The sequence below is a fragment of the Tyto alba genome, unplaced genomic scaffold, assembly GCF_018691265.1.
Source record: "Tyto alba isolate M040663 unplaced genomic scaffold, T.alba_DEE_v4.0 Super-Scaffold_10, whole genome shotgun sequence".
Lineage (NCBI taxonomy): Eukaryota > Metazoa > Chordata > Aves > Strigiformes > Tytonidae > Tyto > Tyto alba.
The window spans coordinates 4,620,964-4,647,880 of record NW_024881262.1 but is presented as its reverse complement, the minus strand read 5'-3'; the positions used below and the strand labels follow the sequence as shown (position 1 = coordinate 4,647,880).

At 38.2% G+C, this 26,917-nt stretch overlaps 1 protein-coding gene across 2 annotated transcripts in view; it reads left to right on the top strand.

Annotated features, from left to right (window-relative positions):
• The window catches only part of BCHE (butyrylcholinesterase), a 55,433-nt gene that overhangs the window by 17,049 nt on the left and 11,467 nt on the right, over positions 1-26,917 (top strand). Inside the window, exons 1-2 of one of the 2 annotated variants that reach the window (XM_032986508.2) lie at positions 3,939-4,074; positions 7,237-8,758. In XM_032986508.2, the coding sequence (XP_032842399.2) occupies positions 7,242-8,758 (1,517 nt within the window). In that variant the 5' untranslated portion in view covers positions 3,939-4,074; positions 7,237-7,241. Of the gene's footprint in view, positions 1-3,938; positions 4,075-7,236; positions 8,759-26,917 lie in introns of those variants that run through there. The other variant, XM_032986509.2, reaches the window with a different exon arrangement.

Here is a 26,917-nt window from a genome sequence, read left to right as displayed (position 1 = left end):
CCTGTAGCAACACTTCAGCTTTCTCTAGGTTCATTTAGGGCGTCCCTGTTTTACATTCATGGGTATACACAGGTGTTACGTGCAGCAACAAATATGAGATTTGCAAAAGAAATATAGAAGGAAGAAAGGTATTACCTTTCAGGGTCACTGTATTTGGACATGGAAAGATGCTCTGTAAGCAGAGTATACTCAATTTATAAGGCAATGATTTATTTTCTAATATGCACAGTAGAATGACGTGAATGCAAGCCCCGAAGCTGAACATCGGTAGTTCTTTGCTGCTGCTGAGTTCCCATCTTCTGTGGTTTTTACCTGAAGATTTCACAGCTTGCAGCTTTGGTGTTTTTCCCTCTGAGTCCTTGAGCTGCTAACTGTTCCCATCTCGGCAATCTTACCCCTGTCAGCAATTTCACCTTTCGTAACTTGTACAGCTTGAGTTTACTTGTTTTCCTCACAGCTTTTTCTCACAACATAGCGGTTTTCTCAGAGGTTCGAGCCAAGGTCACACAGATGCTCAGCGTGAAAACTCAGCCAGGGATCAGAGGTGGCTGAGCCTCCCCGAGGGACCTTACCAAGGCTGGAGTTTAAAGAAAACCTCCCCACATTTTCATACAAATAACATTTCATATAGTTTAGCTATAATTTACCTTTTGATTTCCCTCTCAGTGATTAAAAAAAGTAAGAATGTTTCCTACTTTTACATACTATTAGCATGTAAATATTTCCTCATATATGCACACACGTCTTATGTGATATCCTTTACTTTGAAGTGACATTTATAAAGTTTTTCAGCCCAGTTATCCTTAAAGGAGCTCAGGTGCTCTTTCTGAGGCTGTAGATGGCTTGGAAAGGCAGGATCAAATATGGTGAATGAAACTTGTCATGTACAAGTGGACTTTGAAAGCTCAGAGGACACTTTGGGAGAGAATCACGTGTTTTTCACTAGAAATATATGACATACATCTTTTTCCAAATGGTTTTATCTCTCATAGGTTTCTCAGATCTATTAGGTAAATTCTGAAGATAACCCAGAACGTGCATAATCTAGGATATTCTGAGTGTAAACATCTGCATATGATTAGGTAATATCCTGAAGGGCAGTTCAATAATGAACTAAATCATAACAAAAGTGTTTGATATTTCTATAATACATATTGTTTAAATTCTCTGAGATTCTTAGCCTATGAAATGTCAATCTTTCTTAGAGCTGGCCTTTATTTTAATTTCTTAAGAGACTTGGACCTCTGTCGTATCAGAATTCCTATGTCAGTGTAACACATATTTCATATGCACACATTAAATAATGAAAAGACATGGTTATCTTTGATGCTGATTTTTAAGAATCTTACCTTAAATTTAAATTTAAATTTACATAACCTCAGAAAACTCCAGCATTATAGATAAGTAGATAGATGCATAGTAATATTTAAAAGTACTAGTATATGTACATACATATATATGCATGTGTGTATAACAGCTCTTGTATATACACACACATATATATCTGTATGATGTTCTACCTGCTGGTTTGTACCTCCTTTCATTTCAAGCTCCCAAAGGGTAACTGAGAAAATGACCACTCTACACAGAATTACTAAAAGTATTAACTGTATTTAATCTCTAATTTTCACTCAGGTATTTTTCCTAAGCTAAGTAATAACTAAAATAAGTGTTTCCTCTCACAGCACACAGTTGTGAAATTTTAATTTATATGTTAATTTTTTAATTAAAGGAAAAAATATAGAAGAGGGCTTAGTTTTTTTAAAATGTACAGCATAATGGTCTGACATTAGACTAAAGTATAATAGTCTAGAAGTGTAACAGTCTAGTCTGTCTTAATGCCCTCCTTTCCCTGAAGACATCCAGGTAATCCCAAGGGTGAACTAATTTTCCTGCTGACCCAGAAACAGCTGGAGGCAGTTGATTCAGCTATCACAGGGTCACTTTCTCAGAGTCCATAGAAATGCTCCACATTTTACATTTAGTAACTGTATCTGCCTCCGAGCAGGAGGCTGTTTCAGGTGCCTTGGGCACTATAAAGGGGAGAAGAGAGGGGTGAGGAGAGGGAAGGGAGTGGTGGTGACAGCAGGTGTAGGGCAACACGGCCAATGTTGGAAAATAAATGAAGCCAGAAACAACATTTTTAGTGTTTGAGTCTCCTGCTGTTTCTCTACTGCTCAAGAGTGTCATGAAGGTCAAGAATACAGTGGTTTGTCATAAACGTCAGAAATACCTTATTTAAAAGTGGCCTCTAACAAGATTTGGGGCTTATGATTCATTCCTCTGATGTCACAGCAAATGTGTGTCACCTGGCTACATTTCCAAATGGGTGGATGAGGTACTAGAGAAAGTGAGTGAATGTGCACCTCAGAGAACACTGAAAACCGCCTTAATTTAAAGAGCACAACTTAGAGTTTCCTACAGGAAACTGCACTTAAAAAGTTTTGATCAGCAAGAGTTGCCACTAGAGTTGATTCCAAATTAATACTATTTTGCTATTAAATATTTCTATTTATGTTACTGAGATAACAATCTTGACTAATAATTCTGAATTCCCAATTATATTGGACACTTCTGTGGTGAAAGCTTAGGGATTTATAACCTGGCTTAGGTTTAAACTGGGGCATATTCTCTCCAATGGACTTATACCTGCAGTATGCCTACTGAATGTCTGATCCTAAAGGTAGATGGTAAAATTACTGGGAGAAATGAAAAGACCATGCTTTCTTGACTTTTTCTCTATTAAACCACTATTTCACATGCTAGCTTTTAAAAATCATTTGTAGTCTCCATGTTAAGGTCTATAAACTTCATACTTAACTTTTTATTTCTGCTTTATTCCTATTCTATGCATTGCCAAATATTGCTTTTGTGTAATTGAAACAGAGCTGTAGTTTGATTATTAAACAGAGGGAAAGTAATTGTCTTCAGCTCTAACGGGGGAAGCAAAGGCTCTTGGTAGAAGAAAACCTTAAACTGTGGAAAAGTTGCTTTTTTCAGAGCAGAGCTAGAAAGCAGATGCTGCTGCGGGGCAGCAGCCCCACCACCAAGGGGTGGACTTCTGATTTCACATGGTGGCTCAGGGATGTGGGTTTGACAAGACATTTTATAAGGGGGGGTGTACGTAATCTATTTATCTTCTCCACTCCTCTATTATGCATTCATTTGTACATTGATATATTTGTAATTTAAATACCCCCCCCCCAGCATTGTGGGACATGTCTCCAGCTGTGCTATAACTCTGACTTGCTGTTTAGACTGGCTTTGCACCTGCAGTGCTGAATTCTGGTGGAAACAATGCTCAAGAGATTCAGGCAAAAGGAGGGTATCAGATGTACTAAGTAGCATGGGTGATTTCCTATTTGAAGCTTAAGAAGAGAGAGAAAACAGCATGTGACACCATATGGGTACCATTTTTAACACTAGCATCAGAAGAGGACAGCACAGATTTCTGCCGTAGCCTACTGATGGCCATGAGTCAAGGAATACAACTGATGCTTGCCAGTTGTTGACATGTCTGTGCAGAGGACACTCCTTTTTTTATCTGCCACAGTTGCTTAAAACCAAAAATAACTACTTATCTTACAGTGAGAATAAAAGTTTGAGGTACTTTAAAATGGTGTTAATCTTGAGCTGTACAACAGCAAAAAAAAAGTAATTTGAGATTGGTGCTCTAAACAAGATGAAGGAAAAAGAAACAGGATCTTATTATATTTCTAATTCTGTTTATCTTTCTAGATTATAAGATTGTTGTCCCGTGCTAAGAACAAATCACATCTTCCATTTCCTATAAAAAAAGCTCATGCCTGATTTTCTCCAAAACGGGTTTCTCTCTGTAGCATTTCTACAACTATACCATTAGCCTTTGAGCAGATGTCAGATAGTAAGGAACGGCTGCCTGCAGATCAAGTTGCTGCTGCCAACTCTCGCGAGCTTTGTGTCAGAAACAGTTGATTATAATGTCAGTACTGTCCAATTTACGGGCTTAAAGAAGCAGCTGCATACAGCATTTTCCCTGAAGTATTCAAAGATCCTGACTCTTAAAAACTTTGTAGTTCTTGTAATAGAAGTGGGGTAAGTGATTCTCTATTTACCCGTCTCTCTCTGCCAGGATAATTTACAGTTCAGCTTGATTTGCATGGGGATTGTGATCTTTTAAAATGTTATGCTCTGCCCATTTGTTGCTCTCTTGGGAAAACTCTCTCTGCTCTGCAAATGGAACGAGTAAGCAGGCGTGTGTATCAGACCTTGGCATTATTTGAGGGATCCTGGGCTAAGTAAATTAAGCTGAGCTAGAAATCATTTATTAATTCAACCATCTTTTCTATTTAAATAGTGATTATATAGTCTTGTGTATAGATTTTTTGGCTGGGTAAAGATTTGCAAGGAGAGGAAATAGTCATTGAAATAAATTGTGTTCCCTTGCTGAATAAGAATACAAAAGTATAGTCTATTTAATTTTGGCTGGAGGAAACTACTACAGAAGCAGCTTTTTAAAGTATGTAAATATATTATACGATATATCTCTGTTCAGTTAAGGTTGATGAGCTGAGGCAATCTGACCCTTTTACTCTCATAGTAATAATCAACTAATGTTTGTTTTGCTCAGTATGTTTTACGTTGTTGAGTTTGTTTTAATGCAGCATTAAAAACCTTATTAAATGTAATATTTGCCATACATTCAAGGTGTAATAATAATAATCCTCTCTCACTTGCTACTTCTGTTAATATTAGCAGAGTAACTTGAGACAAGTCCTCTCATTCAGTAGTACAAAACTTTTATGTTTTTCAAGCTTGATCTATTTCAATCTTTCTCTTTAAAATGCCACCTGTTCTTTTGCAGAGCTAATTAAAAATGTACAGACCTGAATTTTTCGTTAGTTTTGTTTCTTCTTAAAATTCTTGTCTAAAATTTCTCAGGGTCAAAAGTTATGCCTCTCTGTTTTGCAGTGTTTTCCTCCCATCCTATTCCTTTTTAATTAACAGGAAAGTGCATAAGGGAATTAATTTTAATTACTATTTAGATATTGAAAGCTTTAGGAACTTTAATGTCTTTTGCTTTTCTTAGTGTCTTTTTCTCTTCTTCATAATGACAATGTTTGAAATCTCATTATTTCCAGCTTGTTGCTGTGGTTTGGTCCTGGGTGATATGTTAGAATTGAATATGTGAAGAAAGATGGTATCAGTGAAACAACAGACTTGCACAAATTACTTCTCCCACCCCACAGTACTGTACATTGGGTGCACAAATCCCCAACTCAAGCCCTACTACTAACATTTCTCACAGCCACCCCAGTTGCCTTGGTTGACTCTGAGATAGGGTGAAAGAGTTTAGCCCTAAGCTAATCTTTACATACCTTATCTCACCCAGCTCTTACAAGAATTTATTACAACAATGACTGGAACAAAAAATGACTGGTACATAGAGAGGGAAGCTAAATGCCACTAAATGATGTGAACCTCCCATGCGGGAGCTGCAGGCTGCCAGGGGGAGCCTCTGATTACTCGAACTTCTCGGGAGTTGCTGGACCACACGAGTTGTACACTCACATCTCTAAAGTTTAGCATACACGGGGGCATTTGCAGGTTTCTGCAAGTCAAGCTGAAGGTTAAGTGGAGTGTTAGACCAATTCTAAAGTCTATTTCCCCCCATTCACCACTTCATCTTTTTTTTTTTTTTTTTTTTTTAAATAAAAAGACTAAGGCATAAATGTTTATGTTTTCTACAATTTATCTATTTTTTATCTGTTTAGATGAATGCCAAAAATATTGTGTCTGAAGATTCTTCCCTGCTCCTTTGATGCTATCTCAAAGTTAGGAACCTCTTTGCTCAAAATCTTCCTTTTTTCCCCGTTGTGTTTTCTTAGTTAATTTCTAAGAATACGCAAATGAGCAGGAGCTCAGATAAGGCCACAGCTGTGTTTTCCACAGAAATTAGCCTCATTCCTTTTAAGGACACAAATGCTTCTCATTAACAAAGAACGTCTTGTTTAAAGTGGCAGGACACAGTACACTATGTACGACAGGGCAACAAGCAAAAAAAGAAAGAAGCTTTGTTGAGCATTTCCAAATATGTAAGCTACAGAAATGGGTTTACGCAAATAGTCTTTTTCTGACTTTTCACTTTCAAGGGGAAGATACCAGGTTTTTTATAACATTTGAAAAGGTTGGGGTAAATAGGACTATTAGTATCCTTAAATGTGGTACATAATCAACACCTGTACGCTTAACTTTAAGATAGTATTAATCATCATTTTGAAATGTTCTTAGGAAGCAAAGACCAGGTCAGACTTAAAGTATTAGACATGACCTACATATATTTAAAAAATCCTTGGCTTTTTAGGATTTTAATGTTAATACTAAGTAGTAGAAATATGACTACTTCTTATGACTATGGTGGTTATAGACTTAGTTACGGGGTTTTAGAGAAAAAAGATCTTGAAAGAAATGTTTCATGTAGGTCTTGGTGTACCTATTTAAGCAGTTGCCCACAGGAGCTGACAAACTGACAGTCAGTTCAGAGGTCCTTCATGTACTTCACTTGCTAAAACACCTTCAGATCTTAAGACCTATGAGTAGGACAGTGAAATCACCCAGTGCTTTGAGTTTATAGCAAAGACATCGCAATGGTTTTGTCCAGGCATCTACTGGGATGTAAGCATATAGTTCAAAACTTATGTGAACCTGGAAATCCTTGGATTAAAGCTTGGCTTCAAGCTCTTTTTCAGTGTTCATGGGATACATGTTTATGTGTGGAAAAATCTGTGCCTGGTGATGTTATCACTGGTCATTGATTTGAAATTACTTTGAAATTGCCAAAGTAAACTCTAACAGAATAACAGCTAGTTGGGCATGGCATTTTCCATCACAGATCATAAAATGTTCTGTTCAGCGTGCCAGTGGAAACTTAAGTGGTTAAGTCATCTGCTAACTGAAGTAGTCAGAGTCTGCTTGTATGGCTTTACCTCCCCTCGTCTGGCTTCCTCAGTTCTATGCTTTTTTAATGATAGAGTTTTTCTGAGGCACTGTAACAAATACTAAATAATAAACACAATCCTTGCAACGCAACTAACTAACAAGAACTTATGTTTAAAGATTTCTGAGCTTTGTGCAGCAGCACTATAGTATTTTCAATGCCCTTGGGATGACCTACGTTCTTTTTGAATAAACTGCTTTGACTCTGGTTCTAGTACATTGTAATACTAATTCTGAATTTCTTTTTTCCCTGTGTTTCAGATATCATGATTTGGACAAATAGTACGAGTCTCTATACCAGATTTCTTATGTGGCTTCTTATCCTGTACATGTTCATCAGGAAGGTGGTACCTGAAGACAATATCATCACAACCAAGAAAGGTAGAGTCAGAGGGGTGAACTTGCAGGTACTAGGAGGAACCGTGACAACCTTCCTTGGAATACCATATGGACAACCACCCATTGGTAGACTGAGATTTCAAAAACCAGAACCTCATGAGAAATGGTCAGATGTTTGGGATGCCACAAAGCATGCAAACTCCTGTTACCAGCTTCTAGATACAACTTACCCAGGATTTCCTGGATCGGAGATGTGGAATCCAAAAACTAACCTAAGTGAAGACTGCTTATACCTTAATGTATGGATTCCTTCTCCCAAACCCAAGAATGCAACTGTCATGGTGTGGATATATGGTGGTGGCTTTGAGGCTGGGTCGACTTCCCTACCAGTCTACGATGGCAAGTTTCTGGCCAGGGTAGAAAGAGTCATTGTAGTTTCCATGAACTACAGGACTGGTGCATTAGGATTTTTGGCTTTGCCAGGAAACCAGGAAGCTCCTGGAAATGTAGGCTTATTTGATCAAAGATTGGCACTTCAGTGGGTCCAGGAGAATATAGCAGCATTTGGAGGTAATCCAAAAAGTGTGACTATATTTGGGGAGAGCGCAGGCTCGGCTTCTGTCAGCTACCATATCCTTTCTCCTAAAAGCCATCCTCTGTTCACAAGAGCCATCATGCAAAGTGGATCTGCAAATGCCCCTTGGGCTGCAATATCAGCATCTGAAGCCAGAAACAGAACAGTGGCTTTAGCTAAACAACTCCAGTGTCCCACCAGCAATGAGACAGAGCTAATTCTCTGCCTCCAAGACAAGGACCCAAAGGATATATTGGAGAATGAAATTTTTGTTGTAACATATGACCCTCTTTTAAAAGTATATTTTTGCCCAACTGTGGATGGTGATTTTCTCTCAGACATGCCAGAAACGTTGATTGAGAATGGCCTTTTCAAACAAACACAGATCTTAGTCGGTGTTAATAAAGATGAAGGATCAGCATTTCTAGCATATGGAGTCCCTGGCTTCAGCAAGGATAGTGATGGCCTGATCAATAAAACACAATTTGAAGCAGCTTTAACTCTATCCTTCCCAGAAGCAAGCCAACTTGGAATAGAATCAATCATTTTTCAGTACACAGATTGGGAAAATGAGCAAAATCCAGAACATTACCGTGATGCCATGGATGATGTTATTGGTGACTACAATATAATATGTCCTGCAGTGGAGTTCACCAAAAAATTTGCACAACTAGGACACAATGCATTCTTTTATTTCTTTGAACATCGATCCTCAAAGCTCCCTTGGCCAGAGTGGATGGGAGTAATGCATGGTTATGAGATTGAGTTTGTGTTTGGATTGCCCTTAGAACGAAGAGTGAATTACACCAAGGCTGAAGAAATCTTAAGCCGGTCCATGTTGAGATACTGGGCAACTTTTGCAAAAACTGGGTAAGTTTACTGTGGAAATTCATTTGATTGGTCAGATGCTTGTTGTTTCACAGGTGAAAGCAGCTTAAGTTTCAGTGGTGATTTGAAACCTAATGAGAATGATGAGGAAGGATTAATTGCTTTGCTATCCAGAATATCTATTTTAATTCTGATAAAAGCAGTATTTTAGTAAAATAAACTGCTGATGAGTAGCTCACTGTATTGGATGATCTTAAGGAAACAATGTGTACCCACCCATAAAAGCAAACACAAAACTTTTTTTTTTTTTGACGTGGCAGCAGTTGTTACAAAGGAAGATAATGATTTCAAGTTTTAGAAACAAAATATTTCAAATTCTGGGAAAGACTTCCAACAGTAGAAATAGGAGCAAAAAGCCCAATTTCCTTTAAGATGTAATTTTCTCAGAACATGCAGGTGTATAATATGGAGGTATATTATGTTCACATGATGAAATGATTGGGATTGCAGGATGCTCTTTTCAGAAAGCCTATCTTCCAGTGTGTATGGTAAGTATAATACTGGGTTTCGCTGAAGCCAATGACAAATCGCTTGATATTTCCATTAGACTCATCTTTAAATGAAATATGTCTTAGCCTGTATAAGAAGCAAATAAACATATTTCATTTGGAAGTTTGAAATGGATTAAATACACCCGCTCATTCAGTCTACTTAGCTGGAGTCAAAGAGAAGTGAAACAGCCCTCGTGCTGCACGGCAAGATTGTGGGGCTCTCTCACTGCAATATTCTGTTTGAAATGGAAACATTTCAATGTGGTAAGAAAAACAGCCACTACCAGAGTCGTGTACAATTAGTCTCAAGGCTGCAAGCCTGATGGGATGGGGAGGTATCTTGTCTTCTCTGAAGCCCAATTCTTGCTCTCTCCTGAGAAAATTATATATCTAAAAATCTGTACCTGTGAAAATGTACAATCAGACACTTAATTCACACTTCTGAAATGTTTAAATAACTTAAATTTTTAAATCCTGCTTTAATTTTGCATCCATGGTGGACTTCACTTTTGGTTTGTGAAGGATATGTAGATTTGTAAAGACTGAAATCAACTTTGGAGAAGGATCTATTTGTTTTTATTAACAGGTTTGAAACCAGAGGGGATCACTATGCTCATTTAGTCCATATAACCTTGTACATAACACAAAACACAGGTGGGACTTAAATCTTTCCAGTGATGGAAAGTCTAGAACAAACGTTAGTAGGTTGTTCTAAAGGATAATTACAGTTAAAACAGCTACAGTTATTAAAAGAAGTTTTGCATTTTGCCTATTCTACTTCTCTATTTTCCAGATGCTATATTATTTATGATGATTTCTAAGTTTTATGATTTGTGTTCCATATAGAGATAGTTCTCGGCTCTATTCAAATAACCGTTAATCCTTTTTCTTAGGTTATACTCCTGAGGCTTTCAATGTAATGCATTTTTTCAAGTCCTTAAATAATAACTCTGCATCTTCTCTAAAACTGTGATTCATCAACACCTTGTTGGAACTTTCCTTGTTGCAATCAAACACTGCCCTCCCCAAGGAGTCCTAATTACCGCTGTCATCCATCCTCTCTAGAGTCCAACCCAACATTCCCCTGCCTACCCATCCAAGGAAAGTGCTATTTGCCTTGGCTGTGGTGTCACGCCAGGAGCCGCGGTGTGCCAGCCGGTGCGCAGCTGCTCCGTGACGGGTTCCGGTCGCCCCGCGGCTCTGGAACTCGCTGCACGGGGCAGCCATCACACCCCCAGTTGAACTAACAGCTTATTTTTATGTGCATCCTTTTTTTAATGGATTTTCTCAGCTATAGGGGTGGTTGATTCCTTGCCTTGATATGTAGAAATATTAATTACATTAACAAATTCTATCCCCTTCATATGTTGGAGCCTGTAATATATATTTTTTTTTACCATAAGTGATGAGCATATTAAAACTCAGAAAATGACTGTACAGATAGCTATAGTCATTAATGCATAATGTCTTAATACATGTTTTAATGTAAAATTTAATCTAAAATTTAATCTATGAGCTCTTTCCACTTTCCTCTTTACTCAGAGCCTGATGACACCACTCCATATGAATTTGGTGTGAAAGACCATAGCACAGAGAAAAGCATTCAACAGGGGTGTATGTTCTGGAATTGAGTTTGCGGTTGATTTATCAGTGCTAAAAATACATCTGATAGATTCCCAAGATGAAGTTTTCACAATGAGACCAGGTAAAGCCTGGTAACGATTCCTGCATCCTGAAGACATGCTATGACAACATTGCTTTGAAGCTGGTGTCATTAGAACCTTAGTGTAAACTGGATGAAGGTTCCTTATTACATACTGCAGCTTTACTACCTCCCCTACAGGAGTTTGCAATCAGGATCTTATACCAGAGATAGCAGATCTTTCCATTAAACAGAACTACTTCTTAGTAGGAAAAGACAAATTCAGGTCTATACTAGATTTTGTAGAGCAATATTTACATTTCTGTGAACTACTGGTTTCCACTGGTTTATATGTATTTATTTTTTCTGTATATATATCTATATAAATTTTATACGTGTATATATATATATATATATATATATATATAAATCTCAGTAAACTGTTGTGCAAAATAGAGTACGCAGTCCCTGTCACTGTACCTTGCTAAAATTAGACAACATAAGGTACATTCAGGTTTAAGTTTATAGAAGACAGTCCCATCATCTAGCCTGATTATCATTTGCACTATAATTAGATTAGCCTACAGATTGAATTTCAAGTCGTTTCCACAGCAAGCAGCAAATAATCCCTCCCTCTGCTTCAACCACAAGTATCAAAAACATCACGATTAGGGTAAACAATACAATCATGCAATTTATGTAAAAGATTATAAGACTATTAACCCATTATGTGACACTTTCCTCATTGTCCAGAACACAGACCCCCTAAGGCTCTGTAACACATTATTCATAGTGTACAGTGAGTGGGGAAATAATAATAATTGTTAATAATTCCAAGAGTAATAGCTGATCCTTGTTTTCCTGATACCTTTGAAGACACAGTAAACATTTATAAACAACTGGGGAAGCCCCATTTTACATAATGTTTCTAGTAAACTGGCATGATCAAAGGGCAAATATCTGAGGGGAAAAATACTTTACCATTGATGTCTACAGTAGATGAGGAGAAAATCAAGCAAAAAGATGAAAACCAGAAATATTGTACAGCAAAATTTTTAGTGAGGGTGTTTGACCTAATATTCTAATGTGCAGAAGTACAAAAGCATAAGGGAGGGAAGAGCAGTCTGTAGAGGAAAGTAGATATGGTAGAGTCAACAAAAACTGAAAGAAATTGATTTTCTCCTGGTACTTTCTCACTGGAAGGGACTGGGAAGTGGCTCAGTTCATGGCTTGTGTAGCTGTGAGCTCCATGTCACCTCTGGCACCACAGCCTGTGGCTCCACGTTTGTCAAGGGGGTTCCTCAAGCCCATGCTTTGACCTTACTGATCTCTGGTTTTCATTCTCACATGAGTACTAGGAACAAAAATGGTGATATGAAAAGTCAAAGATCCAAATGCCCAGTAGGAGCATTTTCTATTTCTTAGAAATACGTAATGTCATGTAAGAACAAAAGAAAAGATGTTAGGGAGAAAAAGAGAAGTAACTCCTTCAAAGGATCCCAAGAGTATATGTGAAATTCTTAATTTCTACATTTCTCAGTAAACAGAAGGAGACTGTCAGCCAGTCCATGGATTTCCCACTTGACCACCACTCCCATCAATAGCTGATGTAATTTTCCAAGTCTCTAGGCACCTCTTATTTCACAGCCTTGTTAAAAATAAATATCAGTGATAGCTGACCATTTTTGCTGGAAATTTAACAAGGTTAAAGATTTTCTTGTTTTGAATATGAATGAGGAATGGGTAATGTACAAGATTAGGTAGGAGAGGGAACAGACATTTCACCTGTGAGGCTTGAAGTTAGATGCTAGCATTATAGATCAATATCTCCCTTCAGTACCCAGGGGAATCATGTCATTTTTAGGAATCTACCATATATTTATATGGTCTGTAACATCTGTGAAGACCCTGCTGAAATAGTCTTCTTTGACAATAAGCCACTGCTTTTCAGTCATGCGATTCCCCACAGATTCATTATCCAGAACACAATCTGGCAGCTTGGGAACCCCCAGGGAACTATGGATACCATAACTACCTCTGTTACTGCATGTAGGGACAGGCTGCTAATCACTGTCTGCAGTATTTACCCATATAAATGATGCTATTTCATATCACATAGTCTGAAAAGAATGAAAATAAAACCCAACGAATTACCTCATAGTTCTGACTGTTCAAGCAGTTAACATGAAGCAGCTTGAAGAAAGGACAGACTGGGATGCCCATAAGATTCCTGGTAGTGATGTTTAGGATCAGCCCTCTGGAATATTTCTAGCTATTGCTAACCCTGGTGCTTATAGATAGACCACAGGACACAAGTAGGCGCCCACCATGGAGCCATGGCTAACGCCCAGTTATACACTCGCAGCATCTCTTCCCCTTAGAAAAATATGTTTATGATTTATTTCAAGAGCAGATCTAAGTAATCAGTGGCACAGATTATCTGTTAGACTCTTGCAAGGGTATGCTACATGTGGACAGAAATACCATTCTCTGATTCACAGTGTATAGAAGAACATCACTCCAATAATCAGTCTCTAATTCTGTGAGATGTGCAGTCAGTTCCTGCCATTCCTGGCATGGCTGAAGTGCCTCTGCCTTCCAGTCTTGGGCATTTCCAGTCTCCCCGGCGTGCTGGTGTCCGAAGTCTGCTGGCAGCTGAACACTTGTATCTTCCAATGACCTCTTCATTTTAAAACTAGATTCAGTGTACTAAGGGAGAAAGTGCCTAGGTAGGAACGTCCTGACTGAACTGTGTGAAATCAGTCTTGAGTGGATACTGATGTCCATTAAGGTGCAGAGAAAGGTATCTATTACTAAACTGCCAATAAATTCATGGGATTGGAAGACAAAAGTTTCCAGGTGTGCCAATTCCTTTTTCAATCACTTGGACATTTCTGCTGCTTCATTATCACTACAACTTTTAATGACTGAACTTTTCGTATCAAATAAAGTCAACCAAGTATCCCAGCCGTTCCTAGTGCTAATAACGTAATTTTGTAAAATACGTTTTCTGCATGTGGTTGAGCCTTTATAGAACAGAATTTTCATCACACCCTCAAGAAATCTCTGTTCTACCAGTGAGGGAAGAAAGGGGGTTATTACTGGTGCTGTCTGAATAAATCAAGTATATTAAAATATTTGGGTTATAGGAAAGAACAGATTCCAAAATCAGCGTTCTTGATTTACACTTTGATCTAAAAATCCTCCATTTACCCTGACCTAGGGTCTCCTCAGCTGATTCTTGTATTTAAGAACATTGGCAGTTGAATATCAATTGTTAAAATTAAAAACATTTGATAAAATTCCAGACATCGTCAAAATTAGACAGGCAAAGAGATGTGGCCAAATTGTATTTAGCGGGAAACCATAGCATGATGTCACATGAAAGGGGTTGGATCAGGCTCAGTATGATTATGTTTGTGTATGAGTAAAGTTCATTTTAGCAATACTAAGCTAGTTTTCAGTGGCATTCTTCTGAATGCTTTCTGATACGTTTTGAGTGACATACATGGTGAAAGAATTTGAATTTCTCTTTTCAAACACTTTTAAAATTCATTTATCTGCTGCACTTTTGTTATTCTTCAGAAAGCTTTTGAAAGTAAGCAAGTGGCACTAACAGGTACTATCAATCATAAGCAGCAGAATGCTCTGCTAACTCTAGTAAGAGGAAGTTTTATTTATCATGAAAAAATATATGGCATCCCAAATCAGTGGTTGCTAGGTTATGCCTTTTGCGTTACTTTATTCATTAGATTTGGTAACTGTATTCTTTAGACATGAGTGACGTAAAATGACAAGGAGACAGACAAATCGGATGAGATGAAAACTCAAATAAGAATGTAGTGGAACATACAAAGATAATATTTTTAAGGCTTTTTGAAAAATGTTTCAGATAAAAGGAAACTGGCAAAACTTGTCTCACTGCCAGTTTTACAACTGCTGAAACAAATCTTTGCAGCTTTTTCTATAAAGTGAAGCCTTTGAAATATTTCATCCTATGTTTTAAGGGGAATTTGTGAGGCTTTGATTGTCCCACTAAAGCTCTGAAGCACTTTCCCTGGTTATTATTGCCTTTCCCTGATGTTCCACTGGTGGACATATAATAAATTTCAGTGCTTTTGTTACCAACTTATCACAACATGTTTATAGAGGGTAGTTTCAGAACAGTGAGAACAAAAACAACAGCCTCATATAGAGTCCAGACAGCAGGTTGAACTGGGGACTTATATACTCTATGCATGGAAGGCAACGAATATACTGGGGAAAACAAAACAAAACAAAACAAAAAAAAAATCCAAAACAAAACAAAAACACCAAACCAACCAACCAACCAACCAAAAAACCCCCTCAAACTCCAACCACTTTCAATTTTCTAACACTTCAGAAACTAAGAAGTTTTACGTACCACTCAGATATTTCACGGTAAAAAATTTACTGTGGGTTGTATTTCTTTCTGAGATTAGCCCACGTTCACAGGGAGAGAGACAGGTGCCTGAGTTCAATCTACTCTTGTGTCATCAAATGCACTGGAGCTGCAGCTCAACAGGACCAAGAGGAGGCTTTCTCTGAGGCTGCTGCTTCTGGCATCTCACATTCACCTAGAATACGCCATTTGTCATCTTAACTAGTGATTTGACTGGATCAGGTCAAGAATCCAGAGCAGAAGATTTCTGGGTATGAGGTAAAAACCAAAGTCATGATACATGAGAGAGGTTTCTAAAAATACAAGAAGGTAGACAGAAAGGAAAGTCTTCCCTACACATTAGGCAAAAGCAAAGCTTTAATTTTGACCCAAAAGAGCACATGCGTTTGCACAGTTGTCATATTTTACTGGAATTGCCTCTGAGCCATGAAAAAACTGTGGAAATCATAGCCATGAACAAAAAAAAAAAAAAAAAAAAAAGATCAAATTATAGGAAACTTTCTCCTATTTCTCCAACTTCACTTCCAGTTTCAAGGTTCTTGAAAGTGATTCATCATCTTTCCAGGGTCCATACATATTGTTATATTCAGAAGTAGTAATGGAAACACCTTTTTAGCAATCTATTTGGAAATAGTGCATCATGGAAAAAATCAGTAACTAGACACTCTTATTTGGCAGTCATCTCTCTCTTTCTGGCTTGCAAGCTGACAAGCTGTCATTGAATTTCAAAGTTGAAACCAGGAGTATTTGATTCAGTCATCTTTTGAAAATAGGTCTGAGATTCAAATTGGATTAGTATTATTACAAATATTGCAAAATTACAAGAAGATGTCTTGTTATTTTCCATATGTACAGCAAATGCAATTCTGTCCATACAGATTCTGTTCTCTACAACAGATGAGCCAAACTACTATTTTCAAACATGTGATATAAGGAAGTGTCCAAATATTGCAGGAGCATTGAATGAGACATAAAACTGAACCTTAAAATTATAATGCAAAGGTTTGACTTGAATATAACACTGGCAATGTTTTATAGAAAAAGGTAAGCTCTATTACAATTGTCAAAGGCTGCAGGGTCAAACCCACCAGTGGTAACGCACGGTCCTGGGACTGAGCAAGGTGAACTCCCCTTGTCTGCAGTCAGAGGCAGAGACACACAAACTTGTACACAGGCACAGAAAAAGAAATTATATAGTGGATCACTTTGAGGTGGGTTTCTGTAAAGTTATGCTGTCTTTGGCTGACCCTGAAAAAGAAGAGAAGGAAATGACTTGGATGTAGCTTTTCCTATTCTTACAAAAGAGCCTGTATTGGACATGGTACCCTTCTGTGCCCAGAACCTGATGGAGAAGCTGCATGATATGTTTCGGGGAAAGGAGAGGAATGCAGAAACACAACTGTTCCAAGAGTTGAAATAAAATCGTGGCATGATTGCTACCTCAAATTTGGGAGTGGGAATAAGAAGCCTGGATGGAAATAATTCACTGTTTGATGGAAAGTACATGAGTAAGGAAGATGGGAAAACAAGAGAGAGAAATTCTAACCGAGGCAAGAGTCTAGGTGAACAAGAAAAGACATAAAGAAGATAAAGAGCACAAAAAGACATGGAAAGATAAGAGAGGAAAACGTCTTAGAGACTTGCTAACCATTTTGGGGAATAAAAGGATTTGTGAACAATAAAATGAAGGAAACGCATGCATGAACTTATTACAAGTTATGTGTAAGGCAGGTTCACATATAAGAGCAATACTCTTCAGAGATAATCTAGCATTATGAATTACTTTCCCTATACCATCACTTTTGCAGGCATGTAAACACATGGTTGCAAAAGTCACTGTGAAATTCTAATTAGTGCTCACCCACAGTTAATCCTCTTTTTAGGAGCACACTTTTTCTGTGATGATTTTCTGCAGCTTAGTCCTTGTTTCATCATCAAAAGACAGAAATTGAAGTTTAAAAGGTCTGCAAACCCCATTTTTCCAGGTGGTTCTGGAACACTAATCTGAAGTCCTACTGAGAAATTTGACATGAAGAATAGAAACCTTTTGGTACACATTTTAATTTACTCCCTAACGCAAGAGATTGGCTTGTTTCAGGAAAGTGGCAAAGGGGAGAAAAGAGGAAATGAGGAGCAGCAGAGGTTACTCAACACCATATTTTTGAAGGTAGCTCAATATGTGTTTAATTTTTTTTCAATCAGCTGCAAGAGAAGTCAGTTGTGGGTAAATGTAGTTAGCAATTTAGTCACAGGATTTGTGAGATTCTGTCCCCACAGCTACATAAGTAGAAATCAGTCATTTCATGCTTACAGTTAGCGATCTTACACAATTCCATGCTAGCACAGATGTAAAATTAAAAGCTGCCATCATCTGCTTTCCCAGGTATCTCTGGCCGCCATCTGTGTTCTCTACCTTTCATTGAGGGATCATAAAACAACTTCTTAATTTCATACAATACAAACTCTAAAGAGTGTTGCCTCAAATTTACACCAGAGAGATCCTTTTTCTACTGGAGCTACTGTTCAAACACTGTGATTTTAACTAATGAAGTTTTAAAAATCTGCCCCTAATGAATGTTATTCACCATGGTGTTCTCAAGGAGTAGCCTCCAAGGGATTTTTCTATACACCTGGAAATGCTTAGAGGTTTGACAGTTGTTTTTTCCTAGTTATGAAGCAGTCTGCATACTATAATTTCCACAAAAATACCCTCAATTTTGAAAGAGAAGGACTTAGAATAGGCTCAGATATCCCCTCCTCTTTACATACTATTTCTTCTTGTGAGCATGACTCTCAGTCCAAACGTTGGTATTTGGAGATCTCCCTCTTGGTGTAGTTCAAACTAAACTCAGAGGATGTTATAAAGCTGGGACATAATTTGAATGTGCTTATCAATGTTACATGTAACTTCTACTTGTAAATGTCAAACCTAAAATGAATTATAACAGCGATAAGAAATTAATACTTTGGTATTTTTTTGTATTTACATATCTTTGGAGGGATTTATGAATGCTAGAGCTTCTTATTTACATCTCTCATCACGAAGCATCAGTGGTTCTGTTTCAGACAAAGTGGTAACACGTATACACAGTACTGAAAGCCACATAATGGTTTCATTTATAGGACTGCTCAACTTGGCCTAGATTACATGGTAGTTGAAGTCTGTGACTCATGCTCTTCCTACCATTCACAGAAATAAAACAGTGGCAGTAGTGGAAAATATCAAGGAAAATGCTACTGTGATCAAGTCTGTGAGGACACAGTGAACCTAGATGATTTTAGTTGGTGCAGGGCTATGTGGAACATACATCTTGAAAAGAAATCATGATTAGGGCAATTACAATTGAAAACAAATCTCAAACATTATATCCTAGTATAGTATTTACTACACAGTCTGTATTGAAAATTTGGTCTCAAGATAAGGAAAGCACTGAATCCATTTATCTAACAATTGCTGATAGTCTGGCATGAAGTCTATTAATGGGAAAGAAAGTAAGAAATAGAAACAGCAATCATATACATATGAGTACAGTACTCACTCTTTCTCACAACCAACTGGGCTGACAAATTTTACCAAAGCCACTGGGAATTTAAAGCACAGTATTAATTGTTCCATGACAATAAAAATGTTTTTCTCTCCCTTTAGACAGTCTCTTTAGGTTTCTCCCAGGGAGCAAATCTGGTTAAGATACTATGAAAAGTTTATGTTTTTCCAGGTCATAGGAAGCAGAAGTGAGGTTGTAGAGGAGATAAGACAGTTTCAGAGGATAAGTAAAAGGGCAAGTGCCATGTGCCTTCTTGTCTACTTATTCTTTTATTTACCTTCTATGAAAGTTACTTCCTCCTTCAAGGTCTCAACAGGGTTCAGCACCTCCTTCCATTTACAAATAGCCCTCTCTAACCTCTACAAGACTAAAAAGTATAGTTTCATTTGATTATTTGCTGCAGCCATAAGTGTAAAAAAATAACATCTTTGAAAAGTGGTCCTTGAAAGTTAAAATTGATACCATACGAAAGGACATAATGATCTTACAAAATACTTTATGGGAACATTAAAAAAAAAAAAAAAAAAAAAAAAAAAAAAAAAGACTAAGCCATAGTGTTGCCTCTCTCATGTCTATTCAAAAGTGACATAAAACGAACTGAGAATATTCACACCAGAACCTGAAGTCCTGGAGAAGGTGTGAAATCATCATTGTGAATTCTGTCTAGGAGAAGAGGAGCTCCTTTTGTAAACAGCTACAGGTATTTTTCAAGCTGGGACCTGATCCAAAGCTTCAGAAGTCAATCAATCTGTTCCATTTGTTTGGATTTGGATCAGCCCCTAACTAGTAAGTTGATTCACATAAAAAATTTCTGGACTGAACTTCAAATACCATAAAAAATAATGCATCAGATGCAAGACATGTTATGCAGAAGGAATAGAATACTTCTGAAAATTCTTTACTGCTTTATCACAATGCATAATCTAAATATGTAAATGACTACAACCTATGTTGTAGGTATATTATATTAGATACTTGTCACATTCATCTTAGTGTGACTGTGAGCATCTTAGATGATCTTATGACACTGAGTGATAAGTATTTCTTAAAACAAGATAGGATAAAACATTTGGTGGGTTAAAATTATCTCCAGATTAATGTCAAACTTTCATCCATTTCCCTGAACTCAATTTAACTTCAAATCTTTTGTCTCCTTGAAGTCATACCATTAAGTTCAATATTATTTGCTAGTTTGGTGTTGGTTTTTTACTTTTCCTTTTTCACTTGCCAATAACTATTCTCACTGTGGCAGCCTCCAGCATCACAGGCTCCTTCCATTTTCAGAGCTGCTTTCCTTTCTTTGGCCAGAAATAATGCTCTGTGATGAGATTCAGTCTCTTCTTTACACCTTCTTCAAAACTGGACAGAACATGCATGCATTTGGGATGTACCATCAGAGATATTGAGGGAATTCTGACTGTTAGAGCTTTAGGGCTGTAGTGTAGACTCACTGAGAGGACAGAAGACACAAGTCTGGTAGTCCTCACTCAGAGGGACCCAGAGGATACTGGGACAATGTTGCTCTCATTTAAATCAATGTGGATCTTCATTATTAATTAGAGCTAAATTTAGAGGAAAGTCGGGTCATGTTTCACTACCAGTTGCTCAGGAAAGGACATTTTAACTTGCTTTCAAGAGCTAGTGACTCTTAGAACGGTGGGACTGCAGTTCCAGACCTTGTATAATAATCACATCTCATCCTATGCTATAAGGATAGCGGTGTTTGGGGTAGGGGTTCCAGAAATAGCAGCAAGCTTTGCTGAAACATTTTCACAGTGGAGGAAACCTATGTGCAGGAGTGCCAGTGTGGGCCCAGGAGGTTGGAAATACACAGACAGGGTCTGAAGGGCTCATTAGCTCTGGCTCGGCTGACCCAGCTCGTTATTACTCCTGATACCAGAGCAGGCTCCAGTCCAGGAGCCAGAGATTTGAGGCACTGAGCTCCTAAATGCATTGCAAGCATGCCCAAAGAGCTAAGGCAGAACATCCTGGATCTAAATTTCTCAAATACGATATTATTTATGGCCAATACCATCAGATGTAATTTGTCAATCCCCTATTATATATCAGGAATTCACAAATAGGTACCAGGACACGTACAAGCAAGAATCACTTCAATTTGATGGGTGCTTCATGAGGCTGTTTTGAGCAGAACACAATAAGTTCAAAAAAGAAGCAACAGCTTGTTGCTTCATTTCCTGAAACTGATATCGGTTGTAATAGTGCATACCGTGAGAATTTATAGTTTAAGACATTTAAACACACAACTGCTGTCACCAGGCTGGAATCTGGAAGGAATATCCTGAGCTTTATTTAACTTGCGAAGGTGTGAGAAAGCCTAGCTGCAAAGGTCCTTCTCCAATTTCTGTCAGTTAAAAAGCATGCCAGCTGGATCCTACAGGTTTCTTCAAGGATCAACAGAAGAAATAATATTTACTTATACTATAACTTGCAAAGCAGTTTCCTTTTGCTGTGGCTCAGGGGCACTTTATAGTCACTAGATTATGAACTCGTGTGTGATCTGCGATGGGGAACTGAGCACAGCAGAATTTAATGGACTTCCCATAAACAGCTGCTGAATAAAAGTAATTTGAAGGATTCAAATCTGCAACCTCTCTCAAACTTGTAGTGCTCAATCGTAAGAATCCTTTAATTCATTACAGTGGAAATCTGAGTAAGGTGCAAACATCACAGAATCAAGACCAATGATTTTTTGTATCTTATTAAGGAACAAGTAAATGAGAAAGGTTTAATTACTACACATTTTCAGAAGCTGGTTACTATTTTCTTGCTAGAATTAAATTCTAATAAACAAAACAACATTTTTAAACTTGTCCAACTTCTTGGGTTTTTTTCTTAAGCTCTCCAGTTCTTCATAGTGCCACAGGAGCATAGGCCTGATGCCTTGAGAATGCTGATGCCACAAGGCTGCAGGGAAGCTTAGTGTATAAAACAGATAATCATGGATGCTTTCCAATTACCCAGTATTGCACAAGCTGACAATACCCCTGTCCGAGTTGTCACTTTTCAGTACTGTAGTTTTCAGAGCTTGGTTATTATAAATGGCACCACTCACCCTTTTCAGCTGATAGATTAGATAGCTGCTGCCTTTCCCATTAGTCTAAGAGGATAAAGACCTTAAGAGAATATTTTAAAATAAAATATTAAGTGCGGCAGTACATTTGTACAGGGGGTCCATCAGTTCAATGGGTAGGATGGTTAATAATTATCCGATATTAAGGAATACTCTGAAGAGCAGTCTCAATTAAATAAAAACCAGCAAGGTAACTTGTTATGAGGCATCATGTGTAAAGAGCACCAACTGGCAGCAGTAGTGACATCAAAATTAATATATGTATTTACAAAGTGATAGTGTGTCAGCTTTCCAATTCACTTATTTAGGGGTGACATTTCCCCTTGTCTTATTCTAAATGGGCCAATTCATAAACTTTGGATAATGGACAGAAAACTGCCCCTGTTGTCTTTGCTTTAGCAGTTTCTACTGACAAGAGCCTCAGAGTGCACAATTTTATGTAAAATATTTTGGCATAAAGATATCATCCAGGGACTCCATCAAATTATTTTAGTAGGTGGTAGATAATTAGCTGACTTGGGAAAATGTTCTGGATAACTGTCTGAATTTCAAAAATCTAAGAATAAATTCATTATATTGAATCATACCTAGGTGGACCCAATTGATGGTGATATTGCATCAGAGGCAATCCACGTATTCACATAGTGAATGCTTTTCAGATTTATACAGGTCTCAATCTCTGAATGGAAATCTTATACAGTAATTAGAGCTTCTGGGGATGCTTGTATAGTTAACAAGTTTTTTACAGGTGTTGCAGATATTCCTTCATCCTTTCCCTCGCTAACCTTTCTAAGGAAAGCTTCCAGAACAGTTTCATTTCTTTTGTTCCAATAGCTAGGACTGCTCCTCAGGTTAAGGACTTTGAGTCTTCAACCTCACTGCCCTCTCCAGTGTCCACTTAACAGTGAGTCATCTGAAACTAATAGCCTGGTATGAAGAAACCAGCAGTAAGCCAAATTGTTTGAGGGTTTGAGAAGATTCCACCAGTACTTAACAATAAAATCTGCTCTTCTTTTTAATAGGACTGGGCTGGAAAGTATCTGTTAAGCTCCCAGTTGTACCATCTGAGCAAAGCCTTACACAAATATGCACTGTCGCTACTCCATTGTCACCACAGCCTAAAATTGCTGTTAACCTGGCAGTCGTTGTGTTGCAATGAGAAAATGAACATAGGTATAAATATCATGCATTGCGGCCTTTAGAAATTATGCAAGACATCTGGATACATTTGCCTGACTAATGCCGCAAACACTTCCCGCCCCTCTGCAGCGAGCGCTGCTCCAGAGGGCTGAGGCAGCACAGGCTGCCTGATGCTCCTTGTCAGCTCTCCTGCTAATTAGGAGTGTCCTCTTGTCCAAGTGGAAAAGAGGGAAAACAACAAAATGTTTTCTTCCAGACAGGGGAAAAAAAAAAAAAAAAAACAACCACAAAAAAAAAAAACCAAAACAAACAAAACAAAACAACAAAAACAAACAAACAAACAACAACAAAAAAAAAAAAACACAAAACCCCAAATCCAACAAACACAAAAAACCCCAGCACATTTCATCCTTTTGGATTAGATAAATAAAGATACTTTGACTGCATATGTTTAATGCCAGCATTATTAATGGAGGTGTTCTACATGACACAACCACTAATAAAGCAATGGTAAAACTGAGATAAATTTTTAGGATACCTATCTTGAGGCCTTTCCTCAAAGCATATGAAATCCCTGTTGCAATTCCTCTGGAGTCAACGGGATCACTTCTTGATTGGGGCATCAGCAGGAGGGCCACAGGCTGTGGCCATGCTGCAGGAAGAAGCACAAAAGGCTGGCATAGCCTGTCCCTTGGAGGAGCAAAGATTTGGAGGCCAGAGCTTTAGTGGGGACCTTACCACCCTATCTTTGTTTTTTTTTTTTTTTAATCTACCTGCAGCTTCATCAAAGCAAGGGGCCACTTTTACTTGTGGCACAGTGACAGCTTAACCTGTGGTGCCAGTTGTTAGTTTGGCATCTTTGCTTCTGTTGTAAACCACGTATCTCTGCTTCCAGTCCCTTACTCAGATCAGCTGCTGATTCCATAACCCAGCCAACGCCTTATCATCTTGTTCATTTTTCCTGAGCCTTAGATTTCTCTACCTTGTGCTGTCTTACTCCCTTTCACCTAGCAGAAAATGTATTAGGAGACAACAGAACCCAAATTTACCAAGATACAGAAAAAGCACTTCATTATTTATTGCTACAAGCACAAAGATATTATTAATTACATTCAGTCCTATCAGGTTTTATATCTGTACTGGGCTGCTGCACGAGGGTTCTCAAGGCTGGAAACCACTCTGTGCTTCTAGCAGCCTTCGTGTAGCTGCTCTGAAGCCACCTGGGGTGCATCCACATGAGCTTCCCCAGCAGATGCAGAGCCGTCCCTCAGTCCCAGAGCTACCCCTGGGGTAAAACAGCTACAGTACACTTCTTATTTGATGCTAAGCTGGCTGTTAATTCTTAAAGGCTTTGTAATGCAACTGTAGAAAAAGTGAGAGCGACGGGGTTATTGTTGCCGTTTCATTTGCTCTAAGGCCATTCCCCCTTCCCTGTGATCTTGTGCCCATGGTAACACACTGTAAAACGCCATCCTGTGAAAAACAGCTGATTGTGAGTACTGCCTGACAGCTACAAGGAGCCATGAAAGCTAATAAAAATGATTCACGTTCACACTCTCCTCTCTTCAAACCAGCTGTTTAAAAGAAAAAGGGGGCCAAATTGAAAATGAGCATTAGCGGTTACAACCCGAGCGAAGTCAATAAAGTCGCACTGAGGAGGAACGGGTCTCCATTTGATTTCAGCTCTTGCAGCGTGGGGGAAGCAGAGGGTGCAGCGGCATTATCATAACTTTTCATTAATCTCCGTGGGCAACCCGTTCAGCTAACGAGGCACACACGCCAGCAGAATGCCAGGCTGGCGCTAACCTGCAGAAGGCACCGAGGAAGACGTTGCCTTCCGAAGGGTCTGCGAGCGGCGGGGTTGCTGCTGCCCTGGTGGGAGCAGGAGGGGAGCAAATGTGCCGTCCCACGGCCCTGCACGATGGGGAGGGACGGGAAATCCTCCCCGGGGCGAGCTGTGGGCAAATGGGCTTGCTGAGCTCTTCTAGCAGGGGGCTGGAGGGGAGCCAGCTGCAACTGGAGAGACAATTAAGAGCAATAACACACTGCTCGGGTGAAATTAGTGTGTGCTTCCTCTCAGGGAGCAATATCTCTATGAACAGCTTCAGCCAGGCAGAACAAATATTTTTTTTTTTTCTGTCTGGAGGAAGGGGCTACCGGGGACTGGAGGTAAAATAGTGTTTCAGCCTGTGAACCTCTTAGTGAGTTTGGGTTGGTATAATTCATCTGTATTAGACAGCTAAAATGATGTGGGTATTGTTTTTCTTTTCCTCTAGAGAAATACACAACATGTTAACCTGATCCATTTACAAATAGAGCAGCTAAATAGGAAAACAGGGAAAGCTTGGGACAATCTAAGCTGGCATGTGGTACAGTTAGTGTTTACAACACTCATTAGGAAGGTAAATGATGCCTAAAACTGTTTTCAGGAGACTTATCAGAGAAGATTTTTTCAGTGTGGACTATATCAAAATAGAACTTAACAGTACAAAAGAACTCTGTTAAATGATACCATAGCAGAATGAAAACTGTTTAGAGCTGACTCACAAAAATAAAGTGAATATTTTACAGGTGCTTTTTATCATGAATGCTTACCAAATACGAGGTTAAATGATGAATTACGTTTTTTTGTGTATGTGTATGATAAACCATCTGTAAAAGTAAAATTGTGTGAATATTAATAAATATGCAGTGAATAGTATCGTAATTCAGGCTATATTGATAATATTAATGTGAATAATAATGTAGATATGTTTATTATGATTAACAGAACTGTGTTCAGGTTGTTGCATTTTCCATCCAAACCAAATTAACTTTCTAAAATAGTTGAAGATGAACATTAAATACACAGAAATTATCAGTGAATAAGCTCCTCTAAAACCCTCTTAATTCCTATGTCAGATCCAGTATGCTTACTGTAAATAAGTCTTGAGAATTAAACGTTATTGACAGTTATGGACATACAATACCCAAAGGGGGAAGAATCTGATATTAGTAACAATGAGTAATACCAAGCAACTTCCACTGAGCACAAGATTAAATAAGGCTCATGAACTGCAGTGAAGGCACATATATGTATAAAGAGAGAACATGAGAGCAGCTTTACCAGAGATTGAGCCCACAAGGACACTGTTTTTCAAGTTCTTGAGAAAATAAGTTTGGCTGACTTAAAGACATATCTTAAAATAATTAACTATAAATGAGCTGCTGTAACACTATTGGAGAGTAGAGAGAGTCCAGCTTATCTCTTCAAGGCATAGACAAAGAAAAAATAAAAATAAAAAGATGAAATAATTAAACAAATTTTGTTTACACCAAAGCTTAAACACAGATGGCTTGGGGGTTTTTGTTTAGTTTTTTTTTTTTTTTTCCCCTCTCTTACATTTATTCTCTGAGAGCAACTCAAATAATTGTATTTCTTAATTTCCATAAGACCTGCTCCTGTAAACATTAAAAGTCTGTAGAAACAGAGCTAGCTTCTTTCCAAAATATTCAGTGAGGAAGCTCGCATTTTCTCCAAACAACAAGGAACCTCTTCCCTGACTACAGTTTTTACATATAAGCAGAGATCCAAGAAGGGTGATTAATGTTTGACAATGTAGATGCACAAGATAGAGGTCCATCCTGAAGATGCATGGCCCAAGCCCTTTCAGCACACACCTTCAGGCCCCATTGGCATCATCCAGTTGGGCGAAACTGGAACATACTGAAGAAGAGACGATTAACTCAGAAGATGAAAGAGCAGAGTTTTGAGGAACTGATAAAGATAATAGGAAATTTTGAGCTTTGTTTCACTAGAAACAAGT